This window comes from Mobula hypostoma, chromosome 5 (assembly GCF_963921235.1).
Source record: "Mobula hypostoma chromosome 5, sMobHyp1.1, whole genome shotgun sequence".
Taxonomy (NCBI): domain Eukaryota; kingdom Metazoa; phylum Chordata; class Chondrichthyes; order Myliobatiformes; family Myliobatidae; genus Mobula; species Mobula hypostoma.
Genome location: NC_086101.1, coordinates 137,999,714 through 138,016,010, shown reverse-complemented (window position 1 = coordinate 138,016,010; position 16,297 = coordinate 137,999,714). Strand labels below are relative to the sequence as shown.

The 16,297-nt window shown below is 43.7% G+C and overlaps 1 protein-coding gene across 1 annotated transcript; it reads right to left on the bottom strand.

Moving 5' to 3' along the window:
* Window positions 1–6,205: 6,205 nt before the first annotated feature.
* LOC134346302 (actin-3-like) lies at window positions 6,206–7,857 on the bottom strand. Its single transcript, XM_063047656.1, has one exon. It carries the CDS (start codon window positions 7,780–7,782, stop codon window positions 6,526–6,528), a length of 1,257 nt encoding a protein of 418 aa, XP_062903726.1. The 5' UTR covers window positions 7,783–7,857; the 3' UTR covers window positions 6,206–6,525.
* Window positions 7,858–16,297: the final 8,440 nt, after the last annotated feature.

The following is a 16,297-nucleotide window of genomic DNA, read 5'->3' as shown; positions in this document are numbered from 1 at the left end:
TTGAAAAGTGGGGTGAAGTTAATGAAAGAAACAACTGGAAGGGTGTATTTCTGTCTGGTTCCTATCCTTGGACCCCTTTCTTTTACCTTCAGCTTCTTTTTGTAAAATACTCCCTTTTCACGACTACTACTTGCACTAGAAAGAGTGAATTATCTAACCACTTTAATATGTCATATGTAATGTGGAAGGGGGAAAGTCAATGTTGAAGTTATAAATTATATAGTAGTGTTGGACCTACTTTGCATGGCATCGCTTGTCAAGAAGTGTAAGGCTCTATAGCCATCCTCATCAGAGATGGCAACGCTCTGTGCAAGGTTAAGCCACCTGCAGGTCAAGTTTACTTGTAGCAGCATCACAGGTACATAGGTAGAGACATCACACAATATAAATTGTACAAATCAGTGCAGAGAGTTGGAGAGAGAAAAAAATAGACTACGAAACAAGACCTTAGTCCAAAAAAAACAGTCCGAGACATGTCCATTGCAGTGAAAGAAGAGGTTCCAGTGCTAAGGCAGGCTTGAGACTGTGCAATTCAATTTGAGAACCTGATGGTTGTGGGAAGTAGGTGTTCTGGAAATCATTGGTGTAGAAAGAGAACATTGCAGCTCTGCACTACACCTTGAGCTGGGGGTTTTATTCACCAAGCTGCTGACAGGACAACCAGCTCGGCTTCATCCATGGAGAGAAGTTATCAATTGAGGGGAAAGGCCTTTTATCAGATCTGAGACAACTTAAAAATGAAACAAGCTCTAAGCGAGGAGGGGAAGGTTCTTGGATAGGACGGAAGAATGCAAAGATTAAATAATAAAATGGAAATAGAACAGTTTTGAACCGAGTAAAAAGTCAAAAGATGAGACTAGGGAACTGAAATGGGAATGATAGAATCATTAAATGAAATTGTTTAATTGTTGGGTGCAAAGACTATAAGAAGCATAGTCAGAAAATGAGGTGCTGTTTATAAGAGTATAATTTAGAGAAAGGACAAGGAGAGTGAATTCAGAGAGGAACAGAAAATTAAAATAACATGCTGCTGTAGGTTTTTCCACAAAACAGCCACTCATTCTGTTGTTGTTCGCCAGCATTCTTCCCCAGCCCTTGCAGAGGGTCTGTAATTTGAGCTGAGAATTTAGTGCACTAAATTGAAAGCAGAAATGCTGCTGAATCTGGAAAGAACCCTGTACCCTATTTGAAAGTTGAGAATGGAGGAAGTACAAGGGCAGTGGTATAGGAAGATATTGTGAAAAGTGCTGAGGTTTTCAATGACTGAACTATGAATTAGAGTGGCAGAGGGAATAGTCCATTTGGAAGGGAAAGACTGCAGTGAGAAACAGTAAATGGTGATCAGTTGAATGTGAAAACTACTATGGATTGAAGGTGAAGGTCTCCTTACTGTGGTTCTAGGAGCGAGGTCATAGGAGAAGTGCAGCAAATGGAATGGAAACATTTGAGGTTGCTAATGCCAGAAATTCATGATCATCCTGGCAAAACCCCTGCATTTCTACAAATTTTATGATTAAATGTTGTCTTTTCACCTTTACAATTGTTATGCTGATTAATTCCTACCCCAAGATTTCCTTCTTGCTACCTCTAATTCAATTAGAACATACCTTTGATCAAGATTTTGGTGACATATGTCTCCTTGCATCAAATTTTGTTTGAGGATTGTGCCTGTGAAGCAACCTGAGGCATTTTGCTCTGTTAAATGTCCTTATGTATACAAGTTCTTATTAATAGATCCTGGAGAATATTATAATGGAGTCAACTAGCCATGAAATGGGATTAGCCACCTCCTGTGTTTCTCTTATATAGGCAGCCTGCAATTCTGTTTATTGTTTAAATGAGTAAAACGTATTTTCCACATTGGGAATTTACTAAAGGTCTGTTTGATTCCTGCTTTGTGTTGAGTCTGTCGAGACTCTTCGACTTCATGTCCTAATGAGTCACAGGAAAGTTATCCATTTCTGCAACAGAGGGTTTTGGCTAGGGTTGGCTGGATTTATCACAAAATATTTTGTTTGCTGGAGAAATGGGATCAGATGATGGTGGAAGAAACTTAATGAACTGAGTAATTTCTATCCATGGCAAATAATTTTGAAAATATTACACAACTTTTGGTATTTGTGTACATCAAGGTCCCATATTCAGCATGTGATTTTTTTTAAGTCATGTTGAAATATTGACCAGGAAACAGGAGAGAATTTCGCAGTTCCTTCTTTGGAATATTTCTTTGAGATTTTCAAAGAGCTCTGAGTCTGAAAGCAGCAGCTTCGACACTAAGATCTGCCTAGATATAAAACCATTACCTCATTCAACATGGCCAATCTGCATACACCTCAGGCACACTACTAGTTTATTCCAGACCTGGTGTGCTCCAATTATTACATTAAATAATTAAAGATAATAAGCTTAACCTTATTAGTAGAATGAAGATAATCATCCTGATCTGGATAAAACACTGAGTTATGCCAATGTGGCATGTTCCAACTCGACTCCAACTAAAAGCTTTAGAGTGTATGCTCAGGTCAGTTTTAGCCAACATTTTAATGATCTGTTATATGTGGCTTGTACTGTATGTGACTATTGGTACTATGTTTTGCACCTTCCCCAAGTAACGTTCTTTCGTTTGACTGTTTTCATGATACTCGTGTGGTTGAATGACAATCAAGCTTGAACATGAACGCTCAGTCGTGTCCTGTTGAGCTTAGGTTAGGCCCAAAGGTGCAGCATGAAGAAGGAAGGGGCTGCTGCTCTTTCTGCCTCATGCAGCTCCTTGGTACAGATATCCAATTAGTTCCTTTCTCTTGCTCATTTCCATAAAATGATTTGCTCTATATTCATCCAGTGGAACGTTACTATTGAATCTTGTATTTCTTACTTGCATTAAAAAATCATTCGTGTCCACTGTGGAGTCTTGACCTGAAACATCCTTTCGCCTCCTCACTGGCCGAGAGGCCTGAGCTCCCCTAGCAGTTTGTTGTTTGATCTAGATTCCAACATTTGCAGTCTCTTGTGTGTCTCTAGCCCATCTTTGTAGCTATGCTTTGAGGGTGGTAGAGGGTAAGGTGGTTCACCGACCACACTCGCCAATGTATTTTCGGAGAAGATCCGGTTCAGTGACTCGCGGTCGCCGGATAGGTTTTGGATGGGCTTCAGTTTAGTGATCCACCACGGTCAGCCGGTTTCTCCACCAGAGATGGAGCCTACCCCCACCCATGTCTTTACTGCCCGACATCATTATACTTGTTACCATAATTCTCAAGGTGGCAAGTGGTTGCCTGATGGTGTTGTGCTGACTGGAAGTTGATTCATGTTACGATAAGTGAGATGTGTTTTCCGCCCTTTGTTGGCGAGGTAAGTGAAGAATTTGATTAAACAGATCTTTTCTGTATAGCTAAGGTTCGGTAAGCAAATGCATTTTACCTGATAATTAAGTCTGCTGTGGTTGGGTGGAGGGCTGAGCCAGGGTGGATTCGGGTCAAGACAAACCTTACCCTTTCAGGTCTAAGCAGAGACCAGGCAGTACAGTTAGAGAGTGCAGTACCACGGTGGCTGAAGCAGCTGCAGCAAGAATTTGCTGGATGAAGTTGAGCAGCATCTTGGGGCTGGGGGTGGGGGTGGGGAAATTGTCAAAGTTTAAAGACCTGATGTGGGGCCATTTCAGCCCTGGGAAAAATCCTCTGACTATCCACATGATGAATGCCTCTAATTATCTTGTACACACCTGTCAGGTCACCTCTCATCCCCCATCACTCCATGGCGAAAAGGCTGAGTACATTTAACCTATTCTCATAAGGCATGTTCAGGCAACATCCTTGTAAATCTCCTCTGCACCCTTTCTATGGTTTCCACATCCTTCCTGTAGTGAGGCGACCAGAATTGAACACAGTACTCCAGGTGGGGTCTGACAAGGGTCCTATATAGCTGCAAAGTTACCTCTCGACTCTTAAACTCAATCCCACGATTCATGAAGGCCAAGCAACATACACAAAAAATGCTGGTGAACGCTGATGCCTGGCAGCATCTATCGGAAGAGGTACAGTCGACGTTTCGGGCCGAGAACCTTCGTCAGGATTGATGGAGGCCAATGCTCTGTTTGCCTTCTTAACCACAGAGTCAACCTGCGTAGCAGCTTTGAGTGTCCTATGCACTCGGACCCCGAGATCCCTCTGATCCTCCACACTACCAAGAGTCTGCCATTAATGCTATATTCTGCCATCATATTTGACCTACCAAAATGAACCACTTCACACTTATCTGGGTTGAACTCCATCTGCCATATCTCAGCCCAGTTTTGCATCCTATCAATGTCCCACTGTAACCTCTGACAGCCCTCCACACTATCCACAACACCCCAAACCTTTGTGTCATCAGCAAATTTACTAGCCTATCCCTCCACTTCCTCATCCAGGTCATTTATTTAAAAAATTACAGAGTAGGGGTTCCAGAACAGATTCCTGAGGCACACCATTGGTCACCGACCTCCATGCAGAATATGACCCATCTACAACCATTCTTTGCCTTCTGTGGGCAAGCCAGTTCTGGATCCACAAAGCAATGTCCCCTTGGATCCCATGCTTCCTTACTTTCTCAATAAGCCTTGCATGGGGTACCTTATCAAATGTCTTGCTAAAATCCGTATACACTACATCTACGGCTCCACCTTCATCAATGTGTTTAGTCACATCCTCAAAAAATTTGATCAGGCAGTTTTGTTTTGCTGTTGCTCCAGATTCTAGCACTAACAATCTCTTGCATCTCCAGCTCTTGAAATATGTTGTTTTGTTTACCGTGGATGTGTAAAAGCAGAGTACTTTGACCTGCAGATTATTTCTCTTGTCATAGCTGGAACTTTGCTAAAATTGACACTGATTTTATGGGATGTTACATTTGATTGTTTTCTACCTAGATAAACAATTCTCTATTTTATTCCTGAATCTGTGGATAAGAATGCTGTAGGAAACATGGATTTCTAATACAATGCAAAAAGAACAGTGCCAGGCATCACCGATGAATAGTTAACCATACCACTGCAATAATGCAGCAACAAACGTTGGGCAGTGGTATCAGATCTAGTGCATTTTGCCATGTTGGTTGAGTTAATGCGTGTGGCTGATGCCAATTTGATTATATAATCATGGAGGATAATCAGCTGAACGCACTCCTGACACTCTAAACCAAGAATCCACATAGGAACAGGAAATCTGACTCATCATCTTCATCAACTGGATGAAAATGGCCACAATCCCAGCAAACTGTGAGGGAGAAGACAACGTTCACAATAATGAATGTTTAAATAGCTCACAATCACAGGAAACATCAGCTTAAAGAGAGCAACAATAACTTATATTCAACTGAACAGCTTTGACAAGAAAAACATCCTAGATCATTGCACAGAAACGCTTTTAAAGGAAACTTGGTCACAAACCTCATAAATAGACAGATACTTGATGAAAATCTTTCTCAAAGATAGAGGCTTTAAGAAGTGTCTTAAAAGTGGGGCGGTTTCAGGAAGAGATTCCAGAGTTTTGGGCAAGACAGATAAAGGCGTAACCCGAAAAGGTTGAGTGATGGAAACTGGAAATAGACCAGATAAGAATTTAGGTAAACTGTGGAAATTTTACTGGGAGATACTGGGATGGAAGAGATTAGCCGTCTGGGACAGGAAAGGATCCAAGGTCATCCTGCAGGCTGCAACATTAACCATCTCAGGAAACCTACAATACAGTACATGTTTGCCTCCAACAACATTTAAAGCAAACCATAATACACTAGCAGTAGACAGCCGTCAATCCCAGGAGATCATGGGTTTGCGCCTCTGGTGAAACGTGTCCTCTCCGGGGCACAAGCCTGGGTGGGACGATTTGAAGAACCGGCTGTTGTTCTTGCAGCGGGTACCCCCTCTCCACATTACTGATGTAGTGCAAGGGAAGGGCAGGCACCGACACGGCTTGGCACCAGTGTCATCGCAGAGGCTGCCAGAGTGAAGTTGTAAACGACATCAAACGGCCTTAGGGACCCCGGCTTCAGATTTCTTCCTCGGGGTTGACTCCCGAAGCCTTTCCCAGGAGTGGGCGTGGCCGCAAGGCAGCGGAGGTTTAAAATCAGAGTTTTCCTTTTCCAAGGCTGACGAGCCCCACCTGCCCGAAATATACAAAGATAATCAAGCAAAAGCAGTCCAAATTGTAAAATAATTTAAACTATTACGGATGAGCACCGGCGGGAGAGCACTATGGGCACTGTCTCTGCACAGTTCAGAACTGAACACCATCCAAGCCGGACAGACCAAAGCTATTTTTAGCCCAAGGTACACCAACCTGCAAACTTGGTAGTCTCACCATCTTCAATGGCGGGATTTCATGTGAGGTAGCGCATTTTGGTGCATTTTGGATTTCACTTAAAAGCACGCTGCTTAAACATACCAACAATCACACCGATTTAAAAGAGTTTATTACTTCTATAATTTAATCCCAATTTAGAATTAGTTAGGTTTGATAACGAATATCAGTTATGCACAAGAACCTTTTTTTAGAAATATTTATGATATACAGCTATTGGTCCATGCTCATCATAATCTTTCTTGCTGACCCATAATTGTTCGAAGATTTTGAGGCAACATAAGATCGATCCTCCAAACCAAACAGAATATCTCCTTATGGGAATTGCCCGGACCTGCAGGTTCATATCCTGTACCAGGTCCCTCATCTCCTTCTGGAAACGGACAGGAAAGCCAGGGAACATGCTGGACCCACCACAGAGTAGGATGTTCCTGGACATCTCCTCCAGGATTGAGCTGTCACACTTGTTGATGAGATTCAAAGCTATGGTGTGGAGTCCAGGCTCACTGGAACCCATGAGGGCTGGATTAAAGAGGGCCTCGGGGCACTTGATCTTCTCCTTGCCTATAGTGATCACTTTGCCGTCAGGCAGTTCATAGTGCATCGAAGATTCCTTGGATTCTACACGAAGTTCCGTCTCGAAATCAGCGGCAGTGTAGCAATATTTCTGTTTGATATGTTCCACTATTTGGTAGTCGTTGGTGCTCAAAGTGTGACCGTTCTGATTGAGAAGATCCATCAAGTACTTGGTGAGGTCGTTGCCAGCGTAGTCTACGGTGGTGGCAATATGGGGAATGATGTAGCCTTCGTGAATGGGCACCACGCTGGAGTATCCGTGGCCGCTCTCCACCACCAGCCCCGAGGTGCAACCGTAAGCGTAGATGGAGAGCACAGACTGCCTAGAGATGTGCACGGCCGGAAATCCAAAGGTCTCAAAGAGGAGCTCGGCCATCTTCTCCCTGTTCGTTATGGGACTGAGTGGCGGGTCGGCCACCATCACGGCGTGGTCCTCCGGTCTCGCCTGCAGTTTCTTCTCCAGCACGTAGTCCAATACGATCTCAGCGCCGTCCCAGTCTACCACGACGCCGTGGTAGAACGGATTGCTCAGCCGAAGTTCGGAGGGAGCCGTCAGCTCTCTGCCCACGAAACTCTCCTTACGGATGTCTCCGGTCTTGACGCTGCGCTGCATTGGTCTGCCCACAATGGACGAGACAGTAACCGCTGGCTTGCACCGGCCAGCGAGGCCGGCCTTAATGTAGCCCGTTCCCAAGTCAATCATTAGTGCCCGAATCTCCTTTACTTCTCTGCCCGTGTGGGCTGGCTGGTTTTCTGCTGAGATGTTGCTAGGCTGGGATTTCACCGTTTGACTCGTGTAGGAGGGGTATATCCTGCGCAGAACGCCCATCGGCAGGGACCACTTCTGAACGCGCAACCCGGATGACTTCATCGCTAGTTCTGTTCCGATCGCTGTGTGTGTTTACAAGATCACCCTCTTCTGCGCCCACCTTTGGTTGCTAGGTGGGTTCATAATCCCGTTTCTCTTCCCCTTCTCCCTCCTCCATACCACTTTATACTAATTATTAAGTTTGTCATCGCTGTTACTATGGGCGTCAGACAGGCACCCCATTATCCCGTCATATGGGTCGGTTTGGGTCTCCACCGCCACGTTGGGGTTGGTAATGAGTTATGAACTCAACTGCCCCGTCTAATGGTTAGCCTGCGGCGCTATCGCTATAATCCGAAACTAATAAAGGTCCGTCCCACAAAAGTCGACACAATGCCTACTTCCCGAATTATAGTCTATGTTCCAAATATATAATCTTTGAGACTAGGGGCACGTTCAGGTTACTGGAGATAACTGCGGATCTGCTGGTAAAATATATGCTCAACATTCTATTCCGCAACTGAAGAACAGTACAGTATTTTAGAACTCAAGTGAACAATCTGGAAGTTGAGAGAGCTTTTTTGGCACAGGGTTCACGCTGTTGGATTAACTTGCTGTTCACAGTGAACAGGGGAACTGCAGTGGCCAAAAACTTTTCTTGGGCATGTGGAACCACAAACTAGAATTGGAATTGATTCATTATTGTCATGTCTGTCTGTCTGTCTAGGTACCATATCCGATGCGGACTTTGGTGACCATGGTTTTCCATATAGATCTACCCTCGTTCTTTGGATGACTTCCATTTCCTCGATGTGTAGCAACTAAGCTATGCTTTTGATGTACAAAGAGGTCTTCCTCGAGGTTTACTCCCCTCAGTCTTTCCAGAGAGTATGAGTTTTTCTAGTTCATCTTTCCGCATGATGTGTCCTAGGAATCTGAGTTGTTTTTCTCTTATTGTTGGTATGAGTGATCAAACTGCTTGGGCTCTTCTGAGAACTTCTTCATTCGATGTGTGTGGGGTCCATGATATTTTTAACATTCTCCTGTAGAACCATAATTCAGCTGCTTCTAGTCTCTTTTCCATTGCTGGAGAAATGGTCCAGCATTCACTTCCATAAGTCAATTCATATCATTGTCATATGTACCGAAATACAGTGAAAAACATGTTCATACAGATCAGATCATTAGACAGTGCACTGAGGTAGAACAAGATAAAACAGCGACAATGCAGAATAAAAGCCAACAGCTCGAGAAAAAGTGCAGTGCAGGTAAACAATAAGGCGCAAGATCATTGCGAGGGAGCTACTTAATGTTATAAAAATACGGCGGGATGCTATCTGCCCTTGTGCCTATGATGTAGTGTCTGCCTGCCGGAAGAGGAGAGAAGAGAGAATGTGGAATCTGAGTGGAGTCTTTGATTATACTGACTGCTTTTCTTAGACAGCAAGAGGTATAGACGGAGTCCAGAGAAGGGAGGCTGGTTTGCATGATAAACTGAACTGTGTACACAACTTTCTGCAGTTTTTTGCAGTCACATGTAGAACAGCTGTCAAATCAAACCGTGATGCATCGATTAGGTTAACAAGGTTGTTGGAAGGCTGGCGTTAATGCATGTCGTGGCCAGATTAATTTCAAGGTAAGCATAATTTTAGGCCTATCATAGAATACATATACAAACTCTGTATATTTCATTATTTATAGCCTTAGCAAGTTCTACAGAGCTTTACAATCAATAAAGCATGTAAAGCATGAAAAGTGGCAACCAATTTGTGCAATGCAAGATTCTCCAACTCTTTAAAAAAAAAATCAGTTATCACACAAGACCATAAGATATAGGAGCAGAAGTAGGCCATTCAGCCCTTCGAGTCTGCTCCACCATTCAATCATGATTCAAATCTTCCAGTCATCCCCACTCCCCTGCTTTCACCCCATACCCTTTGATGCCCTGGCTAATCAAGACCCTAACTATCTCTGCCTTAAATACACCCAACGATTTGGCCTCCACAGCCGCTCATGGAAAGAAATTCCACAGATTTACCACCTCCAAAGTAATTTCTCCACATCTCTGTTCTAAATGGACATCCTTCAATCCTGAAGTTGTGCCCTCTTGTCCTAGGCTCCCCTACCATGGGAAGTAACTTTGCCATATCTAATCTGTTCAGGCCTTTTAACATTCGGAATGTTTCTATGAGATCCCCCCTCATTCTCCTGAACTCCAGGGAATACAGCCCAAGAGCTGTCAGACGTTCCCCATACAGTAACCCTTTCATTCCTGGAATCATTCTCGTGAATCTTCTCTGAACACTCTCCAATGTCAGTACAGGTATATCCTTTCTCAAATAAGGAGCCCAAAACTGCACAAAATACTCCATGTGGTCTCACGACTGCCTTATAGAGCCTCAACATCACATCCCTGCTCTTATATGCTATACCTCTAGAAATGAATGCCAACATTGCAGTTGCCTTCTTCACCACTGACTCAACCTGGAAGTTAACCCGTTAGGGTATCCTGCGCAAGGACTCCCAAGTCCCTTTGCAACTCTGCATTTTGAATTCTTGCCCATCTAAATAATAGTCTGCCCATTTATTTCTTCCACCAAAGTGCATGACCATACACTTCCCAACATTGTATTTCATTTGCCACTACTTCACCCATTCCCCTAACCTACCTAAGTCTCTCTGCAGGCTGTCTGTTTCCTCAACACTACCTGCTCCTCCACCTATCTTTGTATCATTGGCAAATTTAGCCACAAATCTATTAATACTGTAGTCCAAATCATTAACATACATCATAAAAAGCAGCAGTCCCAACACCAACCCCTAACTTCCCTGTAATTCCATGGGCTCTTATCTTGCTAAGCAGCCTCATGTGTGGCACCTTGTCAAAGGCCTTCTGAAAATCCAAGTACACCACATCTACTGCATCTCCTTTGTCTACCCTGCTTGTAATTTCCTCAAACAATAGCAGTAGGTTAGTCAGGCAGGGTTTTCCTTTCAGGAAACCATGCTGGCTTTGGCCTAACTTGTCACGTACCTCCAGGTACTCCGTAATCTAATCCCTAACAATCGATTCCAACAATTTCCCAACCACTGATGCCAGGCTGGTGGCACAGTGACATCAGTGCCGGACTCTGGAACGGAGGTTCCCGAGTTTGAATCCAGTCGGCCGTTCCCGAGTACACTTCCCATCCGTGCCAGGTTGAGTGTTGAGCTCACAACTCGACCTCGTAAAATAAAGAAAATACTGTTCTGCGAAAATGTGTGAGGAGTGGCACGCCACACAGTCTCTCGTTCCGCACCTTGTAAGGCATGAAAATGCCCAATGCTGGCCTCGGCCTGAGTCGACGTCGTCATCATCATCAGATGCCAGACTAACAGGTCTATGATTTCCTTTCTGCTGCCTCCCACCCTTCTTAAATAGTGGAGTAACATCTGCAATTTTCCAGTCGACTGGTACAATGCCAGAACCTATCGATTCTTGAAAGATCATTGTTAATGCCTCTGCAATCTCTCCAGCTACTTCCTGCAAAACCCGGGGGTGCATTCCATCAGGTCCAGGAGATTTATCCACCCTCAGACCATTAAGCTTCCTGAGCACCTTCTCAGTCGTAATTTTCACTGCACAAACTTCACTTCCCTGACATTCCTGAATGTTCGGTGAAAACTGATGCAAAATACGCATTCATTTCCTCTGCCATCTCTTCATCTTTCATTATAATATCTCCAGTGTCATATTCTATTGGTCCTATATCTACTCTCAACTCTTTTACCCTTTATATCCTTATAGTATCTTCTTTGAAGTCACCAACCTCCTTTCATAATTCATCTTTTCCTTCCTAATGATCTTCTTAGTTTCCTTCTGCAAGTTTTTAAAAGCTTCCCAATCCTCTATCTTCCCACTAGCTTTGACTTCCTTGTGTCTTTTGCTCTTACTTTGGCTGTCTACACTTGTCAGGCACTGTAGTGTCCTTCTTCCATTCCAAAATTTCTTCTTATTTAGAATATATCTGTGTTCCACTTCCCTCATTTTTCACAGAAACTCCAGCCATTGCTGCTCCAGTCAACTTTGGCCAGTTTCCCTCTCAAGCCATTGTAATTTCCTTTATTCCACTGAAATACTAACACATTGGAATTGAGTTTCTCTTTCTCAAATTTCAATCATATTGTGATCACTGTTCCCCCAGGGTTCCCTAACCTTAAGCTCTCTTATTACCTCTGGATCTTTGCACAACACCCAATCCAGCACAGCCGATCCCCTAGTGGGCTCAAAAACAAGGTGCTCCAAGAAGCCACCCCTTAGACATTTGACAAATTCTCTCTCAAGGTCCAGCATTGGCCTGGTTTTCCCAATCCACTTTCTTGTTAAAATCCCCAATGATTATCATGACATTGCCCTTCTGACACACCTTTTCTATCTCCTGTTGTAATTTCTAATCTACATCCCCGCTGCTGTTTGGAGACCTGTATACAACTGCCATTAGGGTCCTTTTACCCTTGCCATTTCTTAAACTCAACCCATAGAGACTCTGCACCTTCCGATCCTGTGTCATTTCTTTCCAATGATTTAATATTATTTCTTATACACAGAACCACACCTGCCTACTAACCTATCTTTCTGAAACACCGTATATCCTTGGACATTCAGCTCCCAATGGCAGCCATCCTTTAGCCAAGTTTCAGAGATGGCCACACCATACTTGCCAATCTGTAGCTGAATTTACAAGATCGTCCATTTTATTTCTTATGCTGCGTGCATTCAAATATAACACTTTCAGCCCAGTATTTGTTGCTTACTGTTTTAACTGCACCACTCCTCTATTGTCCTGTAAATCATCCCACTGGCTATGATTATACCTCATCTCCTGCCTGTCCTTTATCATCTGTTGCTACTTTTGATTTATTTCTGTTTACCCCTTCCTCAGCTCTATCACTCCGGTTCCCATCCCCCTGTTAAATTAATTCAAACCCTCCCGAACAGCTCTATTAAACCTGCCTGCTAGGATATTGGACCCCTTTGAGTTCAGGTGTAATCTGCCCTTTTTGTACAGGTCGTACCTCCCCCAGAAGAGGCCTCAATGATCCAGGAACCCGAAGCCCTGCCCCCTACCTAGTCTCTCAACTACGCATTAATATGCCTGATCATGCTATTTTTGCACTCGTTAGCACATGGCACAGGCAGCGATCCTGAGATTAATACCCTGGTGGGTCCTGCTTTTCAACTTCCTACCCAACTCCCTGAATTCTCTCTTCGGGACCTCCTTTCTTTTTCTACATATGTCATTGGTACCCTCTCCCTTCAGAATACTTTGCACCCTATCCGAGACATCCTGTACCCTGACACCTGGGAGGCAACACACCATGCGGGTATCTCTATCAGGCTGACAGAACCTCCTGCCCGTTCCCCTCACTATAGAATCCCCTATAATTATCTTCCACTCTCCCTTCTGCACCACGGAGCCAGGCTCAGTGCGAGAGACCCGATCACCGTGGTCATCCTCTGTCAGGTCACCCCCCTTAGCAGCATCCAAAACAAGATAATGATTACTGAGGGGGATGGCCGCAGGGGTGCTCTCTACTATCTGAGCTCTTCCCTTCCCTGTCCTGACAGTCACCCACTTATCTGACTCCTGCATCCCCGGGGTGACTAACTGCCTATAGCTCCTATCTGTCTCCTGCTCACTTTCCCTAATAAACTGTAGGTTATCAAGCCACAGCTCCAGATCCCCAACACGGTCTCTCAGAAGCTGCATCTCGGTGCACCTGGCACAGATGTGGCCATCTGGGAAACTGGAAAATTCCCAGGATTCCCACATCTGAAAACCAGAGCAAAGTAGTAACCCTACAGACATGCTCTGTTCCTCAAAAAAATGCAAGGAAAAAACAAAGTCCACTTACCTCGCCGAAGCCCGAATGAGCCAAAGCCCTACCATTCAGACTCAGACAGCTCCTCTAGGCAGTGTCTCCCTTTTACTGTATACCTGAACCTTCCCTGCTATCCAGCTCACGATTGGTGTGCCGCTTATAGTCCAGTTCCCGCAAAGCTTTCCCTTTTCAAACTTCGCTCTTGGACCTGTGCGTAGCTCTCCAACTCGCGATTGGTGCGTCGGTTATCTGGTTCTCAATATGTTGATTCAGCATCTCACCAACTCTTTAAAATCATGGAATGAAAGGCAAGTAGACAGGATGGTGCAAGAATCCTAACGGGGACACGGTGATGAATACAGTATAAATGTTCAGTCCATGAATACTAATGTGAACTGGTCTCGGCACAGTTTAGATTTTGAATGTATTAATTAAGTAGATGTAAAATTTAAAAATACGCCAAATACAGTGCACAAGGAATGGAACATAAATTAGCCGTCGTGAGAGTTCATTGACTGTCTTTGTGTTAAAGAATTTGCTCAGTTGCATCTGTAGCCTTTTTCTTTGATCAGCAAGCTGAACCCTCTCAAGCAGTTCCTTCCTCACTCAATTCCCAGCTTCCACTACTTAAACCTTATCTTTGGTGTCACAGCTCACCTCCAAAAACCAAATTAGTTTTTGCTTACTTTCTACTGATTTCTCCCATAACCTCATCTGAATGTCTAATTAGCATACAACATCACCCATCACGCTGAAACATACTGAACTTCAACAAGAGGAATTCTGCAGATGCTGGAAATTCAAGTAACACACATCAAAATTGCTCTCTCTTTGTCCCTCTGACTATACCCCCTCCCCCTTTTCCTTCTCCCTGGGTCTCCCATCCCATGATCCTCTCGTATCCCTTTTGCCAATCACCTGTCCAGCTCTTAGCTCCATCCCTCCCCCTCCTGTCTTCTCCTATCATTTTGGATCTCCCCCTCCCGCTTTCAAATCTCTAACTAGCTCTTCCTCCAGTTAGTCCTGACGAAGGGTCTCGGCCCGAAATGTCGACTGTACCTCTTCCTAGAGATGCTGCCTGGCCTGCTGCGTTCACCAGCAACTTTGATGTGTGATACTGAACTTCAAGTTGCTTTCTATAAAAATGTTGCATATCAGTCATCTACTCATAGCCATTAACATCATTAAACATCGTCCAACAGGCCCTCTTCTCTTATTTACTCAAAGATAACGAGTTGGTTGAATTCCTATTTTGGCTACCTCATACAGTGGCTTCTTTTTCTGCCTATTCAATGAAATACCCTACACTCTCATGGCCTTCATTCCCTGGAATCACCAGTTCAGTCCAAATGCCGGTAGTGCATTATTATGTACAGTTCTAGCCACCAAACTATAGGAAGAATGTAATTAAGCTACAGAAGGTGCAGGAAACGCTCACAAAGATGTTGCCAGTCCAGGAAGGCTTGAGTTACAAAACTGGATAGACTGGGACAGTTTTCCCTGAAGCAAAGGTCCTATAGAGTTTGATAAAATCATGAGGGGCATAGAAGGTGGATGAGATAAGTATTTTTACCAAGGTAGGGGAGGCTGAAATTAGGGGAAATAGGCTTAAGGTGAGAACAGAAACTTGTAAAGAGATAATTTAAAGATTTACCAAAGTTCCTCTAACAGAGGGTGGTGGATATATGGAGCAATCTGCCAACAGTAGTGAAAGTGGGTGCAATTACAGCATTTAAAAAGACATTAGAACAGGTAGGTGGATAGAAAAGGTTTAGAGCAGAGTTTCCCAAACTTTTTAATGCCATGGAGCCCTACCATTAAGGAGGGGTCTGTGGACCCCAGGTTTAAAAGGGGCTATGTGCAAAAAGCAAGCAAATGTGACTAGCTCAGGAAGGCACCTTAGTTGGCATGGATGAATTAGGCCAAAAGACCCATTTCTGAGTATGTCTTAATGACCAGTATCAAATCCCATTCATCTAATGAAATATGGGAAGATTTTAATGTTAAAGCTACTTTTTAAACATAATTTATTACTGGACAGGTAACTGGGTTACTTTTATGTTGAGATCTGAATATAGATAAATGCATGATGATGTCAGAAAGCTAAAAAGGGTGTCTGTCAAGTGGGGGTGGCATTATAATGGGCAAGAACATTTCTTCACTCTGTACATGCCTATGAATATCTGAATATGTTTGGCTGTACAGATTCTGGCCCAAAGCCAACTGCAGCTGTATGTGACCAAAAATTATCAATTGCGCTCGCAGTGAATCTTGGCAAGATTCATTGATGGTGCTTCAAGTGCTGCTCCAACAGTACTTGGGAAGCATTGACTAATAATTCAATGCAAGATAGTTATTCTCTAACTATTAGGTTACTGGAAGTGTGGTAAATTCATTATTTAATTAATCAACTATCAATTATATTTAACACTGAAACAGACAATTTATTTATTTAGAGAAAAAGGAGGTAGTAGGGCCTTCCCAGCCACCCATGTATTTGATCCCAGCCTAATCATAGGACATTTTACCTTCTAGCTCTACTGTGGGAGTAAACCTATGCGATCACAGGGAGAATGTACAAACTCCTTATAGAAAACCAATGCGATCACAGGGAGAATGTACAAACTCCTTATAGACAGCACCAACATTGAACTCTCACGCCCTGAGCTGTAATATCTTCATACAAACTGCTAAGCAATCGTGGCACCCCGCAGTA

Bases quoted from the DNA above. Each gene is read 5' to 3' on its own strand.
- LOC134346302 (XM_063047656.1), bottom strand. From the start codon at position 7,782: ATGAAGTCATCCGGGTTGCGCGTTCAGAAGTGGTCCCTGCCGATGGGC.